The sequence below is a fragment of the Gavialis gangeticus genome, unplaced genomic scaffold (genome assembly GCF_001723915.1).
Source record: "Gavialis gangeticus isolate Ggan-Ray unplaced genomic scaffold, GavGan_comp1, whole genome shotgun sequence".
Taxonomy (NCBI): Eukaryota; Metazoa; Chordata; order Crocodylia; family Gavialidae; genus Gavialis; species Gavialis gangeticus.
Genome location: NW_017729006.1, coordinates 20791207 through 20812369, shown reverse-complemented (window position 1 = coordinate 20812369; position 21163 = coordinate 20791207). Strand labels below are relative to the sequence as shown.

General features: G+C 40.5%; 1 protein-coding gene across 1 annotated transcript in view; it reads left to right on the top strand.

Moving 5' to 3' along the window:
• Positions 1-3890: 3890 nt before the first annotated feature.
• The window catches only part of SUSD5 (sushi domain containing 5), a 111182-nt gene continuing 93909 nt past the window's right edge, over positions 3891-21163 (top strand). The window contains exon 1 of the mRNA XM_019508715.1: positions 3891-3939. Within this exon, the coding sequence (XP_019364260.1) occupies positions 3891-3939 (49 nt within the window). The remainder of the gene's footprint in view (positions 3940-21163) is intronic.

Genomic DNA, 21163 nt, shown 5'->3' with positions numbered 1-21163 from the left:
TGATTGGTGGATGGGCTCCACCAATCAAAACAGCAGGTTCTCAAGCCTGGGACTCAACCCAAGCTCTGAAAGGTGAGCCTGCTACATATACTATATACTAGTATTTCCCTGTTAATAGTTAATATAGTTTAATGTTGTACTAGTGATTTTTAGAGCAGTCTAATGGATATTCGAGGCTTGCTTGAACCATGGAAGAGAATGAAGAGGGAAAAATAAAATGTACTATAAAAATACTGAAAAATTGCATTCTAAATTTAAGCACACTGTATAAATCCAATTACACTTTTGTTTCCATTTAACTTCTTTTGGGTCTTGTTAAAAAGATATTCTCTCCTCTCCTTGGAGTCTCTACTTCTTCTGTACCAAAGAAAATAAATCCATGACTTCTCTGAAATAAAACTGCCATTGAATACCTCTTAATTTCTACATTTAACATCCCAAACTTGTTCTGTGCATTCTAGCATTTTAAAAATGTGGAATCTTTCAAATACAGTCAATACACATGGGATAGGTTTCCATTTGACGCAGTATTTTCTTTAATTCTTTTATAAATTTTATTTCCTAATTAGAGATGAGATTAATCTCTGGTTCTAAATACTTTGGAAATGTTCAAATGCATAGCTGAACTACACAGATTTTTCCTATCATCATAAGAGGCAAATCAAAACCTTGCATTAAAATACCCCTACCACAGGGGATAGTGCAGATTTCAAATCTAGTTTTGGACCCTATCTTTGTTGATAGATCATGAAATGGGATTTTTTTCTTATTATCTTACTATCTGTTTAGGGAGAGGAATGCTTCTTTGTTTCCTCATAATGGTATGAAATCCACTTTTCTTTGAATAAACCATAAAAACTAGGCTTTGCAAAGACACTTTGCTTTCATAGGAACATTGAATTTGCCAGAACTGTGGGCACAGATAATAGGGTTCAAGTGCAGGCACTGCAGCTGCCATTCTTACCTTTAAGATGCAATAGTCACCACAGTCCATCTGTGGAAGATTTTCAGGACCATGCATCTACACAGAGACTCCCTATGTCTGAAGAAGGGTACCTGTGCCTGAAACCTTACAAAGAACTTTTTTCCAACTACTTGGTCTACTGGATATCACATCTACCTAAAGAAGCTTGCCCGCCTGTCCATCTACACAACCACAGATCCAGAATTCATTCCAAGTCTCATAAAATCATAGAAAATTAGGGTTGTGAGGAACCTCAAGAGGTCCTTACGTTTCACTCTAGGAATTAGAGGCCAGGCTGCTGTGTCATTGCTGTGTTTATAATCACTCCTCATGGAGAAGCACTCTGAAATTTTGCTGTCTTGGACTATATTACACACCATGCTGGGGTGAATTTCACCATAATTTCCACTGGCTAAACCTGATTGAAAACCCTTATTCATAGGCAGGGCTGGTGTAACTGGTCAGATAGCACAGATGACTGCCTAGAGCAACAAATTAAAGGGGCAGCAAAACTGGTGTGCGCACACCTCACACATGCTCACTGCAAGCTGATAAAGGAGCCTGAGCATATGCAGAAGTGAGCATGACAGCTCTGGCACTGTGGAGCTACTGCTCTTGGGCTCTGTCTGGTGCCCACCCTCACCAGGCCCCAGGCACATTACAAGGGAGGGCAGCAAAATTTCATTTGCCCAGGGCAGGAAAAATCTCTGTTTTGCTTCTGTTCATAGGAATAGTCCTTACTCACAGAAGTAACCCAGTTGGGTTAAGAGGGATGATATGCATAAGTTAAGATTTGAGGAGTATGAGTCTCGTTTTGTTTCTTTTTCCATTAGCAAACAGTATCACAGATGTACTCCTAAATTCACCATGACTAATATGACAAAGCTTTACCAACCTACTATTCTCTGCTTTGTGGCTTTGATTATTTGTTCAGAACTCCTGTGACCTCTGGGTGGGGAGTTCTCTAACATGACACAACGACAGCTATCACCATCATCCTACTTAGTGGTTTTTCTGGAAATTGCTTGCAGTTTAGAAAAACTTTCATTTTAATTTGGTGCATATGTGAAATAAATTATACCAGAGAATGGTTCTGTCAAATATTTATTTAGTATCTTAGAACTTGAGTTCATTTGCCAATCAGATAAATTTAGTTTTGAATTCTTTTATACTGACTTCATATTCCTAACTTGCAAATTCATTTCTAGGCACAGAAGTAACAAATGTTTGCATTGGCTTGTTGTGAATAGTGCTGATATTTAGGAATTTTAATGTACAATTTTAGTGTTTTTATAACGTCATTGTGAATCAAAGGTATAGCAAGAGGAAACTTTGTCCTTAAACTACTTATTCAGTGTAAAGTATGTTCCTATTTTCTAATTCATCTGAGTGTTAAAGTTGGCTCTGTTCAGAGTTTTTGCATAGAATTTCAAAGCTACAGATTCTCCCAAGACATTACTGAGAGAGGCAATAACTTTGAACCTATGTATATTGCTAGGTCCCAAAGATAGACTTTTAGCAATTAACTCGAACAGTGGTTTTCAAACTGGAATATCCATACCCCAGGGGTTACACAACACTTTACCAAGAGGTATGTGCCAAAAATGTAATAACGGCAGTGGAGCTTTTAATTGGTCAGTGGATGATAAGTAACAGCATTGCTGTACATTGATATCCGTTTCAACACCCTTCCTAAGGAACGAGCATGCAGAGATGTGAGAGGTGTATTGGATACAAGCAGCAATATTTTGTAAATAAAGGGGCATGAGGCCAAAAAAGTTTGAAAACTAGAAAAATATAATAAAAAAATGCTGAATGGGATTTTGAGAACTGTTACTACACCTATTATTCTACCAACTTCTTTCTGCATAATTCTGGAGATTCTTTCTCATAAAAGCCACACAATCTTGTGAGGTTTGTGAAAACAGAGCCTTATCTGAAGCCTGTTGAAGTCAACGGAAATAGTTATAAAATATCTTTTGTTGTTAGGTTGTACTGTAGGTATGGTAGCTGAGATTTTTGTATAGAATTGTGACTGTTATGCTCAGACATAATGCTTTGCTGAGGTGTCACTTTATTTGGTTTCAAGTTGTCTTTGCTTAAGTTTATTAAAAGTCAATACATGAAAGAAAAAAGAGTTAATATGATTGCATTTAATTTAGTTGCTAAAACGGAACAACTTGTGAGCAAAAATGATCCAGTAACACCAGGTTCCCATTGTGTTCTAGCCCCTTCTTTTGTGACTATTTTGTCATTGTGAATATTCACATGCATGACTGGGATGATGATCACATAGGGCCAACATTACAAGTAAACGGAAAGATATGGACCGCATACATTTAAGTAAGGCTAGCATTATTAAAAATGTGAACATTAAATGACAGAGGTGACAGGATCTTTCTTCAAAAGTTCAAAAAAGTCTGGGATCACAAAGACAGTGCATTTTGTGTCTCTAATTTCTCAATATTCTAGGCTTTGTTTATTAAAACCTTGTCCACACAGCATTGTATCAGTATTGGGAGATTTAGCATACACCAAGCTTTCAAAACCACCAAAACATCCAGTTTTTCTTGATAGCATTGCAAGGGACACTGCTGAAACGGGTAGTATGGCCCAAAAGGAATGTGTAGAAATGAAAACTTCACCATCACTTGTCTCCCAGGAAGGAGAAAAAGCAAGAGAGAGAAAGTTTCTCTATAAATACATGCTTTCAAAGTGGCTGAAAAATCATGGATGGAGATTCCAAAATTTCTCTAGGTAGCCTGTTCCAATGGTTAGCCACACCCATAGTCAGAAAATTCCTTCTTGTCTCCCAATTTCTTTTCTCACTCTGTCTTATTTATACTGTAGGCTTTTTAGAGACTTCCTCTTTCACAGCAACTTGTGCCCTAATTTCTAATACCAGGAAGCCAAGGTGCCTGTGAGAATGAGCAAGGCCAAGGAGCAGCAAATAGAGGCTAGAGAGAGTAAAGTAGGTAAGTGAATGGGTGGAGCATGAATAAGGTGCTCAAAGCTTCCAATGGAGAAGCAGAAAGGGAGAGAATATCAGACCAGATCTCTAGTCAATCATTATAAATTTATCCATCTTCATGTACCTCAGTGTCAGCCTCAGGAGCCCTGAAAACTATTAACGCTATCTGTTTTGGTTTGCAGGCATGCAGGGATGCTAACCGTGTCACACTACCTATGCTTATCCTGTCTTAGCCTTTCATTATGCTAAGTTATTAAGGTAAAGAATTTCTGATGCATTGATTTCAGAAGGTTCAAAGGTTCAAAGTTTTATTTCAGCCAAGCACCCTAAAGTCTGGACACTTCTCCAGAATTCATTCAAAGTTCATGGGTATTCTTAATTTCAAGATCTTCAGAATTCCACTACAACCTCTTTCTTAAAAGAATATGTCCTCCTGCTGACCCTTTCCTCCTTTCCTCCCTCCCTGCAGAGGCGAAAGGGTTTTGGGGGGCTAAAAAGTAGTCTGGTCAAGGTTGGGGGTGGTAGGAGGAACACAGGTCTGGGGCCTAGATAAGCATCTGGGTTTTCTTAGCTTTGGGTCTGTGCACCAAACATGTACAGACATTTGGTAGATTGGGCTAACCTGTTCCAAATGTAATAGTACACCTGCTCAGGTGAATTAATTTAGAATAGGCTGGCCATTTTTTGCCCAATTTAACCTTCCCAAACTTCTGCACTTAAACTGACATAACCCTTGTTAGGTTGGTCGAAATGTAACATCTGCACATCCCTTAACTGCTCAAGCAAAAAGGGCTAACAGTAGCGGTAATGGATGTGTAGTCAGGCGGTAGCATAACAGCCAGAGTGCCAGGATGTCCCGTTAGGTGTGCATCTGGCCACAAATCAAAAGAACTAGTGAGTCTTGTTTTAGGCATACATGTATTGACTTTATCACTTCCAGCAAATAGTCATTAATAATTCAAGAACACATTTCAGTAAAGCATCTGAATAAGCAGAACTTCAGCTGCAGAGATGTGATAATATTTCTAGATGCAAAAATATGTATTATTTATTATGTTTCATAAACTGAAATTCATGGATTAAATATATTTTGTGACGTTATATTTGGAGCTTTTGGAGAAATTGCACAATTTCATATTGTATGCATAATAATCTTATTCTGAAATATATGAAAACATATCATACAATTGCGTAGTACGTAGAACAAAAAAGCATTCATTCCCCAAATGGGCAGTCTTAGTGACAAACCTAATTTTACAGACTATAGCATGTGAGGAAGTCTGCAAAATTAGATACAAATCTGGAAATCATATATTGATCAGGTCCTCATTTGCAGAAATATAGAAGCTAGGGAAATTTCTGTCTCACAGGTATACTTGTGTGGATACAAAAATTGTCATTCAATTCTCCCAATGCTTTCATGCAACAGTTATGAAGTGTAGATGTTCTAAAAGGCTGTGCAGGATCCAGTGTAATTAAAAAATAATTTATTAACGTAGCATAGAATATTGTAGTCATTTCCTCTGCATGAATGTGCCATTACTGGACAGCCTTTGAAGTTAAAATATTAGGTTTCCTGATTGCTATCTCTAGAGCCAAATTTACCAGTTCGGAGGAGTGGGGGCGCAAATACATTTTTTTTTCAGTTTTTCCAGCGGCACAAGGAGTTTTTTCCTTTTTAACATAACCACATTCATTTGGAAAGCATGCTACTGTCATTGGCAAAGGTCAAATTTGTAAAATAATGACTAATTATTATAATAATTAAAATGTTTTATATTTTGGCTTACAAAAAGCAAAGTTACTAGAACTCTATTGGCTCTGCAGCTGAAAATAAAACCTCAGCCTTGGAAACAGTTACCTATTTCAGTCACCTTACACATGTAAATAGAACCATTGAAATTAATGGAACTTCTCACTTTATTAAAATCAATCACATTTGCAAGATATTTGGCAGATCTGGGACCTGACATTAACCCGCAGAGTTATGCTAATATCATTTTAATGATACTGGTATGTAAATTACATTGTTGTTCATAATGAATATTACTGCTTACATGGTCCATGGGAACTGTTACCGTGGAAGAAAAAAGCCACTCTCAGCTCCATTCAGATCAATGTGTTTGGCAAAGTAAGAAAGAAAAAAAGTAGAAGGAAAAGATGTTTAAAAACCCATCATCAAGTAATGGAGGTCTAAGATTTGTGGATTTTTAAAAAATTAACAACAACAGGAGTGTTTTTATAAAATTAAAAAGAATACCAGTGACATTGTTTAAATAAAGAAGTAATTTAAATATTCCCCTTTCAAATGGAAACCAAAGTACAACATCTGAGCTATTGCTGAGTAAGGTCAAAATAAGGCTTCTGTGCCTGGTCTTCTGTATGTGATGTTTGAAGAATGCATGTTTGGCCTCTATCCTTTTACCCTTCAGACCTAGTTTACTGGAATTTAATCTAAGCAGTTTACTGGAATTTAATCTGAAAATATTTTAAATCCATTGGGCTCTTACAATACCAGTTCAAGGTATTTTTTCTTACACTTACACATTTTCTTGTCGGTACATTCACCATTCAATGACAACCAAGTAACAGAGACAAGAAGAAATGGTATGTTTTGCCCATGTGGTATGGAACACCACCTTTGTTCATAAATGTCCCAAAAATAGGGCTAAGTGGAAAACCAGAATTGTTTTGTGAAAAATGTTGCAGTTGAGAATTTGTTTTCATTATGTATTGGACAAACATAAGTTTAGTGAAACTGTAAACCCCAACTGCTTTTAGTATTTCTTATGCACACCCTCCTCCTGGCCACATTAATACCCTAGTAAGCAAGAGTGGTGAGGAGGAGGAGAGAAACCAAGGGGCTTTGAAGTATGCATGTACAAGCTGGAGATAAGGACGGGGAGAAGAAGGGAAATGCAGAGTGCCTGCTCCAAATCTGGGCCTAGTGTATGTAGAAGAGGCTTCACACATTTGTCTAAAGTAGGGATGTCAACAACTCTCTATGGCTGTGAGATGTGGGCACTCACTAGGGCACTAGAAAAGTGAACTGAGATCTTTGAAATGCAGTGCTTCAGAAGACTTATACGCATACCCTACACTGCACACAGAACAAATTAATCAGTGAAAGATCAAATCAGACAGGAAGTCAGCGAATACAAACCCTTATTTGAAATGAGAACAAAGATGCACTGGTTTGGACATGAAACAAGAAGTGCAGAGTGCTGTGGATGGATGCATAGCTGAAATATATTTTGTGAGGTTATATTTTAGGCTGAAGAGGGCACTGCAGTGCTGGGCTTCTTTCCATGATGTTACTGGGTCTCCAGTGCTGTGGTCCTTGCTGGCTTGGCTGCAAAGCACCTGAACAAGACCTGTGGCATTGAAGCCCCAGTAGTAGTTTGGGAAGAAACCTGGCATCGCAGGCACTTGGCTACTGCCATGGGAACAAGCCACATTGTTGCTGGGGTTCCAGCACTATGGGTCTCGCCTAGACACTTGGCTGCCACCAGGGGAAGGTCCCCCAACAGGACTGTGGACCAGATGACCAGGTTTTGTGGGCCAGATTTGTCTTACGAGCCTTATGTTTGCCATTCCTGGACCTTCTTTCCCAAATGTAAGTGAGGATCTTGTGGAGCACTAACTCTCTGCAAGTCTAAGACCAGTTTCCTGCAACAGAGAATAGGCTGCCCCAAATATGTGAGGTGATGGCAGGGATAGGGTGGCAACTGCAAACAGAAGAGGAGAATATAGAGCTGACAGTCCTCTCTATGGTTCTGCTGCCATCTGTCTTCATTTTCCTCCCTGAACATTCATCTTTTCCATTTTTCACTCCCTCTAATCCCCAACCTTCTCCTTGGCCAGAGATCTAAAACCCTCTCTTACCAACCATTTCCATTTATCCCTTGTCCCAAAGTCTTCATCTGCTCACCATAGGCTCCAGTCCTCTTTCCTGTTTTTCCCCTCCTCAGCAATCTAATACTTTTCTTGCATTCTCTCAATTTCCTCAGCATTGCTCAACCTCCTTCACCACTCTGGCCTCTCATATTATCTAGCTTTGCCCTAAGAAACTTATAATAAAAACAAATATTTTATTATAAATAAAATACTATGAGCAGCTTGTATTAAGGGGTATGCATATTGGGAACTCCATGACCAAGGCACTCAGTGACTTCCTTTTCTTTGATGATACTCAGTTCCACTTGTCAGGAAACATGGCTATATTAACTTAACTGCTTGCAAAAGTATTGCATCTTCTCCCCAGTTAATCAACGTTTATTTCCTTGACAGTATTTCTAAAATAAAACCAGTCTCTGCATAGACTTTTGAGCACTTTAAAATACTGATATTAAACCCAAAGTTTTGGTGTCAAAGCAAAGTTCCCAGAAAAGGACCCTGCAGAACATACACAAGCCACATACCTTGAAAACTGCCAAAGATCAGGTCTAAACAGTTCTCAGGCTCAGCACAAGATTAACAACAAACGTGCATCCCCTAAAACCACTTTTTTTACCATCACAACAGTCTTCCTGGAACTCTTCTTGCTTCCATAGATCCAGAGTCTTGCTGCATGTGCAGACATGGCTCAATCATCTATTTTATCCTGGCTGCTGGTTCTAGCACTAAGTTTAATAACTTTTTCTATAGTGCTTCCTTAAAGTGGCAGTGGGCAGCAAGCCAAGAATGTGGGATCAGTGTGTGGAGGATCAGTGTCATAGTTCAAGTCTTATGTATATGTGCAAAAAAAAAAAAAGGTAGCTGAAATAAATTATTTTTGTAAAATGCCATTTTTAGTGGGGCTTCATTTCAGGAAGCTGTTGATTAAATGACTACAGATTTGAACAATTAACCCAATCCCACACTTGCGCTAGCCACAGCAAATTTCAAGACAACGTGAGTCACATGTGGATTTAAGATTATTAATATTGCCATCATTTCAATAATGAACCTTGACTTTCTAGCAGAACTGGCACCCACTACAATACAAGGTCCAGGTCCTTGTGCTCTTTTCAGCACTAGAGGGCAGAGTTAACTGAGCAAATGAGACCTAAAGGATTCTTTTAAAAAAGCGTTACAAGGATACATTTGTTACACTAGTCTAATTATCCATACTTATGGAAGACCTCTTTTAATTAATTTTTTTAATTCTCCGTTTAATCTTTTTTCTGTCCGTGGCTATGTAGGTCCTGTTGTTATCTGTCAAATATTTATCTCAGTAGTAGCATATTTAGCACTTAGTTTTTAATCTTGATCCAAGATCCAATCATAGAAAAGTAGGGCTGGAAGGGACCTCTGGGCTAGGGACAGAAGTTACACATAAACCAGTTTAAGTGATCAGAAGCTAGTTTAAACCTTTAACAGAACATAAGTTTAATGCATATAAACCAGTTTCAAAATGGCCAAAACCGGTTTGAGATAAATATGGTTGAATGTCATATCAGACGTAACTGATTGAGCTCTAACCAGTTTATGCAACTTCTGTCCCAGACCCCTTCCTGGTTTAACTTAAACCAGAGTCCCCCAGCACCCCAGCATGTTCTGCAGCCCTGGGCAGGGCTGTGTTCTCCACTCCCTAGCCACAGCATGGGTGGGTAGGGGCAAGGGTAAGGCCAGACGCCAGCCCCTCTAAGGTGAAGGGAGCAGGGAAGAGGTTTATCTCCCCCTCCCTCCCCTGTCCCACCATCACAGACCCCAGATAGGGTCTGACAGATAGGGGCACAGCAGCCCCTGCCAGGTATTTCTCCACTCACTGCTCCAGCGTTGGCAGCCTGGCCAGCCCTAGCAGTAGCCTCAACTGAACTGGCCAGGGATGGGGTTTAATTCCCCCCTCCCTGTCCCACTGGCACAGACCTGGGCTGGGGCCTGCCTGGTGTTCCTCCGTCACTGCTGCAGGAGTGGGAGTGTAGCCAGAGGCTGGCCGGCATGGCCCCATTAGGTGAGGGGGCAGGGATGGGGGTTATTTCACCCATCCCCTGATGTCCAGCAGAGGGGGCAGGGAGGGGGCTTAGCCCATGGCTTGCCCTGTGCAAGGTGGTGGCAGTCAGGGCAGGCACACCCCAGCCCCCCAGGGGTAGAGGGGGTGGCAGGGGGAATAAACCCCCTTCCTGCCCCCTTTGCCTCAGGGGGCCATGCCAGTCGGCATCTGGCCATGGCTCAGCCCCTGCAGCAGCAAGAGGGGAGCGCCAGGTAGACCCCAGCTCAGGTCCTTGCCTGTGGGACAGGGAAGGGGGAATTAAATCCTCTCCATGGCCAGTTCACTTGAGGCTACTGCTGGGGCTGACCATGTCCCACTCCTCTTGCCCCCAACCATAGCTTCCCTGCAGCTGAGGGCTGGTCTAGCACACCCCTCTGCAATTCCTGCAATTTTGGTGCTTGCATTTCCTGAATATCTATTCACTTGCAAATTAGTTCAATCTAGGCAGCTTAGACAAAGATCAAATCAGTTCAGGCTCTGGCTTTTTAAATGTCTGTCCCTAGCCCTGGAGATCATCTATCCAATCCCCTCCCTGAAGCAGGTTCCTTCCTATACAAACCATCCCAAAGAAATCCTTGTCTAATCTAATACTAAAATTATTCAAGTCAACCCTGTCACAACTACAAGTCACTCTAACCTGCCACCAATAAAACAGGGGGGTCAACGGTGGTTAGTGTCCTGCTGCTGCAAGGCTTGCTATATGCACAAATAAATAATGGGGTGCTGGGGTAGACTGGAGTGCATTAACTGAACTGTTGAGTGCAAGTCATGGGATGTGACTCTTCCACTCTACAGTGAGGACTCGCCTTGGTCCTATATCTGGTTTTAGGCACCATATATCCAGAAATACATGGACTAATTAGAAAGAATCCACAAGAAATCAACAAAAATGATTTGAGAAAACATAACATGATGTATGGTTGGAAGAACAGGGCTTTTTTTTAAATATGGAAAAGTGAAGATCAAGTTGATAACAGTCTACATATACAAAAATAATTATTACAAAGATGATGGCAATTAACTAGTTTGTGTCCACAGTGGACAGGACAAGTAGTAACAGTTAATTGGCAACAAGGGAGATTTAGGTTGGGAACTGGGGAAAAAAAGTTCTATCCATGAGTGCTTAAGTACTAGAACAGATTACCTAGAGAGGTTGTGGCATCTCCATCGCTAGAAATTTTTAAGTGCAAGTTAGACAAACATTTGGTTGGGATTAGACTAGAAGACATCTTAAGGTCTCTTCCAGCCCTATTTTCTATGTTTCTATAATCTTTTAGCATTAGCTATCCACTACATCCTCAATTTCTCTCAATGCCTTTCCTCCACCCTTTCTGTCACTACAAAGCCCATCCATAGTTATGAATCATCATGATGATGATATTGTTGTTATCATTACTAGTTATAGGCCAGGTATTTTCAGCTTTATTTTCCTGAGGTTGCTCAGTCCTCCAGGAATGAGGTGTGATTTTTACAGTTTATAGCTCACCTGGCAATGATTTATATAGAGGATCATGACCAATCACATGGTGGCCCTTAACCCCACGTAACATGCTGAAAATGTAAGACTTACATTCTTTATCAGTGTTGGATGAACCATAACAAACTGGGCCATATGTTTTCTTTTTTGCCGGCTCCCTGAATTACTTTCCAGGCAGTTTCTCATGGTTCCTACTTTTCACTTAATTTGGTGCAAAAACTCTGTGTAAACAAAATTAAAAGTTTCCTACAGCTGCTAGCCTGTTGCTGACTGCCAGACAGTTGGAAAAGGTTTGCCCTTTACTTCTGTTTAATAATTCAAAATTTATAAAGGAAGAAGTCTTTCTCTCTCCTCCTCCTCAATTCACTTTTGGGGATTAAAAGTTTGGACACAGCCATCAAACAACTTTGGGGGACAGTATACAATAAGTGAACTATCGATACATTAATAGGTGTATAGCACTACCAGTGTTTTTGGACTGCCTCAGCTACACTGACTCCGTATCTGTAAGACGTGCCAGTCATTGCTGTGCTTGTAATGCGATGTATGTAAATGATGCATTGTCTATTGGTTATTTTATTTCCCTTAAATAGGACTTGTTATCCAGGCCCAGAATATTTTATTCCAAGTTGGATACCCCATTTCTCACTGCAGAGTTTTCAGCAGGTATAAGTACCCCATAATAATGATGTGCTCGCAGTTCTCTACTATTATCTACAAAGACTTCATGTCAGTTAAATATGACCTGGATGACAATGGTCCAAAGGTGAGCAAGGAAGATGATCGAGGGCTTGGAAGGCAGGTCATATGAGGAGAGACTGAAGGAGCTAGGTCTGTTCAGTTTGTGGAAAAGGCGCTTAAGAAGGGACACGACAGCAGTCTTCAAATACTTGAAGGGCTGGCATAAAAAGAGGGAAAGTCCCTTTTCTCTTTTGCTGCAGAGAGGAGGATGTGGTCTAGTGGCTTGAAGTTGTAACAAAATAAGCTTAGACTGGATATCCAGAAAAAACTTTTTTATTCTTATAGTAGTGTGGCAGTGGAATAGACTGCCTGGGAAAGTTGTGGACTCTGTCACTGGAGGTGTTCAAGAAGAGGTTGGACAGCTTCTGGTTGAGGATGATCTAGGTGTAGCTATGCCTGTGTTCTACTATGGGTATTTGTGGGCTTTGCTGGTTACCCCCACCCTCTCCTTTCTGCCACATGTCAGGGTGTTTTTCAGTCTTCCTTAAAGGCACTGAGTGTTGGCTATAGCCAAGGTTGGGGACTTTGACTGGGGTGTGCCAATGTTTCTTGCTGGAACCAAAACCAGGAAGTTCCTGGTTAGGTGGTCTGGCCCCCAATCACAGTATTTGGGGCAGGAAGGAATTTTACCCCATGGTCAGATTGGTACAGACTCTGGGGGGTTTTGCCTTCCTGTGTAGTGGGGGGCATGGCCCTCTATCCAGGACCTCTTGAGCATATATTGACAACACTTGGTAGAAACAAGAGATTGGCTGCCATGGTTCTCCTGCTTTACCTGTGGCAGGTTAGGGTGCTGTGTCTGTGTTGTGTCAAGGTTGATGATAGTCATATGTAGGGTTTAGATTATGGTTTATATAGGATGGTTTGGATAGAGATGATCTTGCTTCAGAAAGGGTTTTGAACTAGATGACCTCTGGAGGTCCCTTTCAGCCCTACTTCTCTATGTTTCTATGAGTGTCTCAAAATGCTCTACAAAGATGGTTACCCTCATTTACAGAAGGGGAAACTGAGGGCTGGGAAGGTTATGTCCTCCTGTTTGTCCCTGCCTCCCATCACCCGCTCAAAATGATATATTTCTCAGAACATTATATGGTACAACAATTTCTTCATTACTGTACATATGCACCTATCAGCTAATAACTTAGACTCTGAATTTTGATTACCCTGACCTAAACGCTGATAAGCACAAATACTACCATTGGTAGTAAAGCTAGCCAACATCATTATTTAAATCTGTGGTTTTATGCAGTAGTTAATTCCTTAGGTGGTGATATTTGATGAGGTATTTTTTTCCAGTTAATTTTAGAGTTGCCAACTAATGTTTCTGTCTAGTGAGCCCTTCTTTTCAGATTAAATAGAAAATATGGGAAGCACTTTAGCGGTTCAAAGCTTCATGTATAAATCTCAGTGACCTTATCTGTTGGAATTCCTTTGTCAAAACTGGTTATAATTCCTTCTCTTATATCACTACACATACAAATAACTTTAAAAAGTAGTATAAAACCATCACAGACTTAAGAGGACACAGATTAAATTCTCCAAACTGAATTGTTTTGACTTCCAGAATTTCAAATGATTGCATCTTGAGAAGAAACTATGTATTAAATGGAAGTTCACGTCTCAGTAAAAAAAGAAGGGATATATATATATTCTGAACTGAAACAAGTTTCTTCATTTTACCATACCATATTCTGATCTGAAAAGTAACTTACTTCTTGGCTTTGCAGCAATGTTCAACAACCATATTCTTTTCCAGCTGCAGTACTTGAAGAAATCTGCTAGCATCTGTCCATCTTGGGTTGCAGCAGCCAGTATTAATGAAAGTATCTTTAGGCTGACAGCCTTATGATCATTGGGCCCTGATTCTGAGGAGACTTAGTCTGCAAATACTTACATATGAGCATGAGGGCCTTAAATGGGATTTAAGCTTGTAATATATTTGTACTTAGTCAGACTGCAGTGAAAGAAAGAAACTAGTTTAGAAAATAAGTATTAGATACATGAGATGAGATTTAACAACTCTTGATATTTTACAAATATATAAATACACCTATTCATTCCTAAATGCATTCAACTATGTTTCTCTGTTCAAATAGGTTTTGTATCTGTCTATTTACATTAACACTGTTGTGCTTTATGTAATAAAACAGTCAGGATTGTAAGTGGAATAACACATTTCAAGGTATATGATTGTAAATGTCTGTGCATACTGCTCAGGTGCTAAAGGCACAAACCATTAGGCCTTGTGCTACACAGTGCATCAGAGGTGTGGGTGTACATATTTTATGACCCAGCACTTTCACATCTTATTCCTTGAATAAAAGTCCACAGTGAATATAAACAGAATGAGTTATAAAATATCACCCTTAACACATTCACTTTTCCTTAAGCAGACATGATTTATGAGTTACATAAAATTACAAAAAACAATTCATCTTTTGTAGACTGTATTGCGGTATATTGTACATTTATGCACGGTATAGTTTGACTAATATGTTATTACTACAGCTGCATGCAACTCAGATTTTGTGCAAACAGTTGTTATAGTTTCCATCCATCTTAACACCTTCCTATTTCCATTTTGAGTTTTGGGTTCCAGTGAACCCAAACTTAAAGTAAAATTAATAAAAAATTACTGGTTTTGCCTTGGTTAATATCGATACTACGTAAATGCTTAAGTTTGTATAATTTCAGTACAAACCATTAATATATCCAAGTTTACTGGTCACAAGTTCTGTACTAAGAAGGGACTATTCTTGGGACAGATATCTTATTAAAAGGAAACTGTTTGGCAATAAAGTTTAATAATGTCCCCTTGCCATACATTAACAACTGAGATTGAATTGGAAGATGTAGCTGGCCCATTTTTGTACCCAGCTTATATCTCCAGACTCCCAGAATTATTATGTGAAAGTCTTCAAGAAAGCAGGAATTCTCTGATTTTGTTCATTTGATGTTATAGGTATAAGGTGTTCTACTCAGGAAAACTGAACAAAATTTTCAGAAACAGGAGCCAGAATAGAAGTCTCTCTCGATACATGCTAACACAACATAATGATCAAATCATAGCAAAACAAATCCTATGGCCATCTGGAATATTAGATGCAATCCAAAGAATCATGTTCTTTTCGTGTACATTTCCCATTACCAGTGGGGATAAATTCAGAGACCAGCAGGTGGGGGTGAGGGGTGGGGAGGGGCAACAAAGTACTGGCAAAGACGCTCCCGTCAATGTTTCTGTCTGTTTTTATGTCCATGTTAAAGCCTGTACCCATTGCTTTCTGTATTCACTGTAACAAATTAGACAAATTCACAGAAACCATCTTCTAACTGGTTCAAGTTTTTAAATTTTAAATCTCATTTAAATTTTATTCGAGTAGCTATGCCACTAGTGAAAGAAATGAATATTTTCAAAGAGCTCCATTATTTATTTTCTATTTCCTTTCCTGTCCCATTGCATGTGACTATGGGTTACAAATAGAATGCATTTTCCATAATAATTTTTTTTATATAATTATATAGACCTATCACCTTAGGTCATGAATGGAATGGGCCAGAAATTCTCTCATTTTATAATCCTGGAAGTGGACTGTCCAATTTAGGTTTGAAACAGATTGGCAAGACAGCATGGGGAAATTTGCTGTTGTGCATTGTCTATGGGTAGATGGGAGACTTCAAAGCTATCAGCCCAAAGCCCTTGCAGAGTTAAAGTTCACATACCATGTACAGAGAGAGAGAGAGAGAGGAGAAATAATTCTGATGGCTTTCAAAAATTCCAACATTATCTATAGAGCTATCAAATCTATTCTATTTTAGGCATATCTCAGGTATCCAGCACCACTGTATTGCTTGAATACCACACACACAGATTCCTGATCCTGCGTCATTTCAAGCAGACTGTGAGAAAAACACCCTGCAGTTCAATAATAGCAAAGACTGCCTGGGGATATCAGCACACCCCATTTATGAAGTGGGGAGCAGAGAATGAGAGGGGAAGGACCAGCGTGAAGGCAACCTGAGCCTGCCGTTTCTCTTCTCCATGGCTCAGATTCTCTAGCAGACTGACTTGCTGCCTGGCCTCATATTTCCAGGGGAAAAATTTTAAGCCGTCGAAAGAAAAGCAAAAAAGGATGAGAACATGAAAACAACATTTCTGAGCTCTGTTCAGTTCCAACAGCAACACAAAACTATTTGGTGTATGTATTTAGTTAAACGGATTCTGGCACAATTATCAACATGTTTCCTTTGCTTGTGAGAGCTTCTTTTTAGTTTCATTTGGGGAAATGTTGGGGTGCCTGAGATTCAGGGCTCATTGCCAAGCTGCAAACCTTCCTGGAAAAGACTGCCCAGGAAACTTACACACTACATGGTGTAGGAACCCTACAAGTATACTAACCTGACTAGGAACCGTATTCGGGCCCTGTTGGTGTCTTCTTATCTTGACTTGGACACCTTCACCCCTGTTCCAGACTGGGATTAGGTACACCTCATTTCTGGTCTGCAATAGCTTCTCTCATCCCAGGTCAGCCCTCCTCACCTACAGCTTCTCCTGACTATGCCAGAGCTGGGCTTCCACCTTCAGCCTTGCCCTGATGAATTGTGATGATTTCAAGGTGCAGACAATGCAGTCAACACCCAAGCCTCCAGAGGTGGCAGATCAATCCATGAGCTCCCCCAGTCTCAGCACCAGCTATCTAGCTGCCTTTTCTCCCTCAGCCTGGGATTTCCACTGCTTGTGGCTTGCCACCCTTCCCCACCCCCCCACTCCAGCCCCCTCCTTTTCCCTCCCGGCTTTTACATTTCTTCCACTCTGATCCTTTAGGCATTTACTGACAGAGCAATGTGACTTTTCACACCAGCTCCCCACGTCCACTTCCCTGCACAACTGGGCCAGATAAAACTACTCCCCAAACTCATCTGGCTGGATATTTTTTTTCCCCACACATCCCTCCTCTAGAACAGCCAGGCCAAGGATTCCTCTCTCTTTTTTTTCCATCCCTCCCTTTTTTCCTTCAGTCCAAGCCCCAGACGCAGGACCCTGCAGAGGGAAAGTGCTCCTTGAAATCATCACCCCTGATCCTGCTGCTGAGTCTCAAAGAAAGAGAAGGCAGCAGCAGCCTCCTGCAGCCCAGATCTGAACAGCAGGACAATGGCTCCAGGCTCCAAGCGGTTCCTTCTCACCTCTGTCCAGGGCATGGGGGCTGTCTTCTTCCTCCTCCAGATGAGCTCCGTTCAGGCTGATGGTGAGTCCCATTCACTTTGGGCTGAGTTAAGAGTGGGATCGGCTCTGCATGTCGAAATAAGCTATTGCAAAAAAAAAAAACCCCACAAAAAACCCTTTTTCATCAGAAACTTATATACCCCATCCTGGGTTAAGAAACGTCTGATTCACAGTTTGGAAACTCAGCAAAGAGCCTCGGGTTAAAGAGAGAAAGGAGATCAGATCCCCTCAGGCTGAGGTTGTTTGATTAGAACAAAACCCTGGGGCAAGTTTTTGTTTCTTGGGGAAATTTAGCCAGAGCATGAAGAAGAAGAAATAGGCTCAGATGGTTTTGAGAGAGGCTTCCCCCCCACACAGCCTTCCTCAACTTCCCCTGGACCCTGATTGGTAAAGGCAGGTACTTCCAAAATAGGAAGACAAAAGTTACAAGGCTTTCCCTTGCACTCGCAATCTGTCGGGTCCCCCCGCACACTTCAAGGCACGGTTCATCTGCACTTTGCTGCTCTGGGATTTCAAGGGAACATGAATTTGGCTGGAAGCGGCAGCTGCTGATTTCCCCGAAATGTTACTTTCTGCTCCCTGACAGTGATCCTGACCGGGCTACAAGCTTTTCTTTCCAGGAGCCTGTCCCCTTTTAATGATCAAACCTTAATTCATGATGATCAGGCTGCCTCAACAAGAGACACGATTTATTTCAGAAAACAGCAGGCTTTTTTTCCTGGGAGGACAGTGCTGAATGGCCACATTTGTTTCACGTTTGCAACGGAGCTAGATTTATGCCTGATTTAAGTTTTTAAGCACACTAATCTCTGACCCATTGAAGTTTGCTAGAGTTGCCCTCAAGCATTGCTGGGTGAAAAGAACGTTTTCATTTTGTTCCCATAGTATTCTTTTTATTGCTTTAGAATAGTTGGGGGGAGGGCAGGGGGGGTCATTAGTTTTAATTTATTTCAATTGATCATTGAAATAAGGGGGAGGGGGGACTGGCTAGCGTAATTTAAACTTGTGTATGTATCATTGACACAGCAGTACTCTCTTTTCTAAATTTGGGGACAACACCGTTTCATTAAGAACGGAGAAGAATAAAGGTGTCAGATCGTTTCAGTGTAGCGCTGTATGGAAAACTGTAATTACAGTTTCGGTGAGCCATCCTCTTATGGCAAAACTGTTTTATGGGGAGGAAAAAATGACTTTCCTGTATGCATAAGAGGATTCTCCACTGGACTTAGAAAGAAGGGAGACAGAGAAAGACATTCCTCTTTTGCTTTATTAAGATTGCTTCACCTTAAGCATCAGTGTTGGCAGTGCAGGAACCCTGGGAAATTATTCTCTGTTTGCCTTGAATGAGTGGCTTCCCCTTTCTCTGAAAACTGACATCTTTGGAGAGAGAAAAAGAGAGGAAATGTAGCTAGTCCGTATTTCAGTGACTGCTTTGAACTATTTTACATCAACCCATTTACATCAAACCATTTACATTGAACCATTCGACTTCTGTGAGTTAACAACACATTTTAATTGGCATTTTGTCTTTTGTCAAATTCATTTTGCATATGATATATATGCAGTATCAAAAACTAATTTTAAGAATTAAAGGGTTGATGATATAAAGTGCTGCATGCGTGAAGCTCCTTGTTATAAGGCTATTAAAATATAATTGTATTTAACGTCTAAATGTCATTCTGGAAAACTTGTTAGTTCATTATTATGAGACTATTCAGTGTGTTTTCCCCCATATTCTGATTTAAACTAATGCTTGTAATAGTGTGCTGCCCACTGGTAAGCTTCTTGGTTTTATTTTACATTTACACAAGAGAAATTACATACATTTTAATTGATGTCACTATGAAGGTTTATGAAAAGCTTATGAAAGTTTATGCCACTATAAAACATGTTAATAGATCTGAGAGATTAACAGGAATAATCGTTTGTTCTATAATGGATTCTAACCTGACCCAAACTGAAAATCATTTTCTTATTTGTGACAATTTTAGATGAGCATTTCATTTTTGTTTCATTGTAATGTCTGCAAAAGTCAGTGGTGAAATGTCATGGAACAGTTCTTCATAACAGACACATATATGAATGCATATGTTGTTGTTACTTTTAACGAAAAATAATGGCAAGTTTCACAAATTACTGAAGGGATTTAGAGTACACCTTGTAAAAACTTCATGAAACCTATGCTGGCCTCTATTATAAGCAAGCCTCAGAAACTGGTTAGAATATATTTCCCTAAGGAAGACTTTAGCTTTATTATCTCACACTCAAATAATGGTATAATGTAGACAATAAAACTGGAAGCTATAGAGGCCTGGTGGAGGTGTAAAGCCTTAAGGCTTAATTGATCTCTTTTGGCTAATACTTTACTACAGCACATATTGCTGTGGTGTAGCTAGAATCGTGGATGATGTAGGTAGGAGCAAAAGTATAATATAACTAAGGTTTGTCCTGTGACTTTCATAAAAAAGAATGAGTTTGCTAACGGTATCTGAACTGGGGTCAGACAGATAGAAGGTTCCCAGTGGGCCTGCCTTGCCTTTCACTTATATTGGTGTAAATCTGGAGCATTATATAACTCCATAACAGTCAGCAGCCATATTCCAGAGTTAAACAAATGTAAGAAGAGAATCAAGTCTTAAAGCTCTACAATCTAACATTGTTTACCCATGACGGTCCCAGGTTTGCACGTGAAGGGAATGTCTGTTCTCATTTCTGTGCACAAGGTTTTATATGGATAAGTCACATTAGTACAACTCCCTGCACACCAAAATAAACTTTAATCCTCAGTCTTGCAAGGGCAGAGATTTCAGTTATTTAGTTATATTACTATGCTCATGTCCAACCTCAGTTTTATCTGTACAAATGCAGAGTAAGTGGAGTTACTTGGCATTTTCACTGAAATAAAGGAGAACAGAAAATAACCCTGAAAAACCTGTATAACAATTGCATTTTTATTCTCTATTTTATCTTTCAGACTTCTGCCAAAATGTCTATGTGTTGCAATGGTAGTTTTCCAATAGAGTTTTTGCTCTCATGAACAGAATGTTGATATAGTGCGATGGTAATTAATCAGTACAATTAATGTAATTTTGAAGTGAAAATACACTAGTCTGCTTGTGGAAAAACTTATAAAATGGCTGCAGCAAGAGGTTTTTAATATGCTAAATCAGGGGTTTTCAACCTTTTTTAACAAGTGTAGCCCTTCTGCCTCAAAGTTTCAGCTCATGTACCCCATTATATTTTTTTCTTTTTTTTAAGGTGCGGGGAGTGGGGGAAACAGATCGAGGCCCCCACGGTGAGGGAGCGAGTGGGGCTGGAGCAGGGGCAAGCACTACACAGCCAGGGCAGAGTGTGGGAAGGAGCTGTGGGGAGCCGGAGACAGCTCCTGCCACTGCACGCACCTCAGCGGAGGCCTGGGGGGCACAAGCCTCCCAGATGTGTGTGCAGGGTGGAGGGAGCTTCTGTTGCAGGCTGGACTCTGCACCCCGCTGCCTCTGCCCCAAGAGCTGCGTGATGCCATGGGCCTGCTGCTGCTGGGCAGGCAGGGGACAGACACAAACACACACAGACACAGACATACACATACGCAGATGCAGACACACATGTGCAGATGCGGACATACACATAGACACACACACGCAGATGCAGACATAGATGCATACACGTAAATGCAGACAGACATGCCCACGCACACGTGTGCAGATGCAGACACACACACATGCAGATGCAGATACACACACAGACACCCCCCTTCCCCAGAAGATAAGTGTGTGTGGAGGTAAGGGGTGGGGCAAGGGCCAGATTGAGAATGGCAG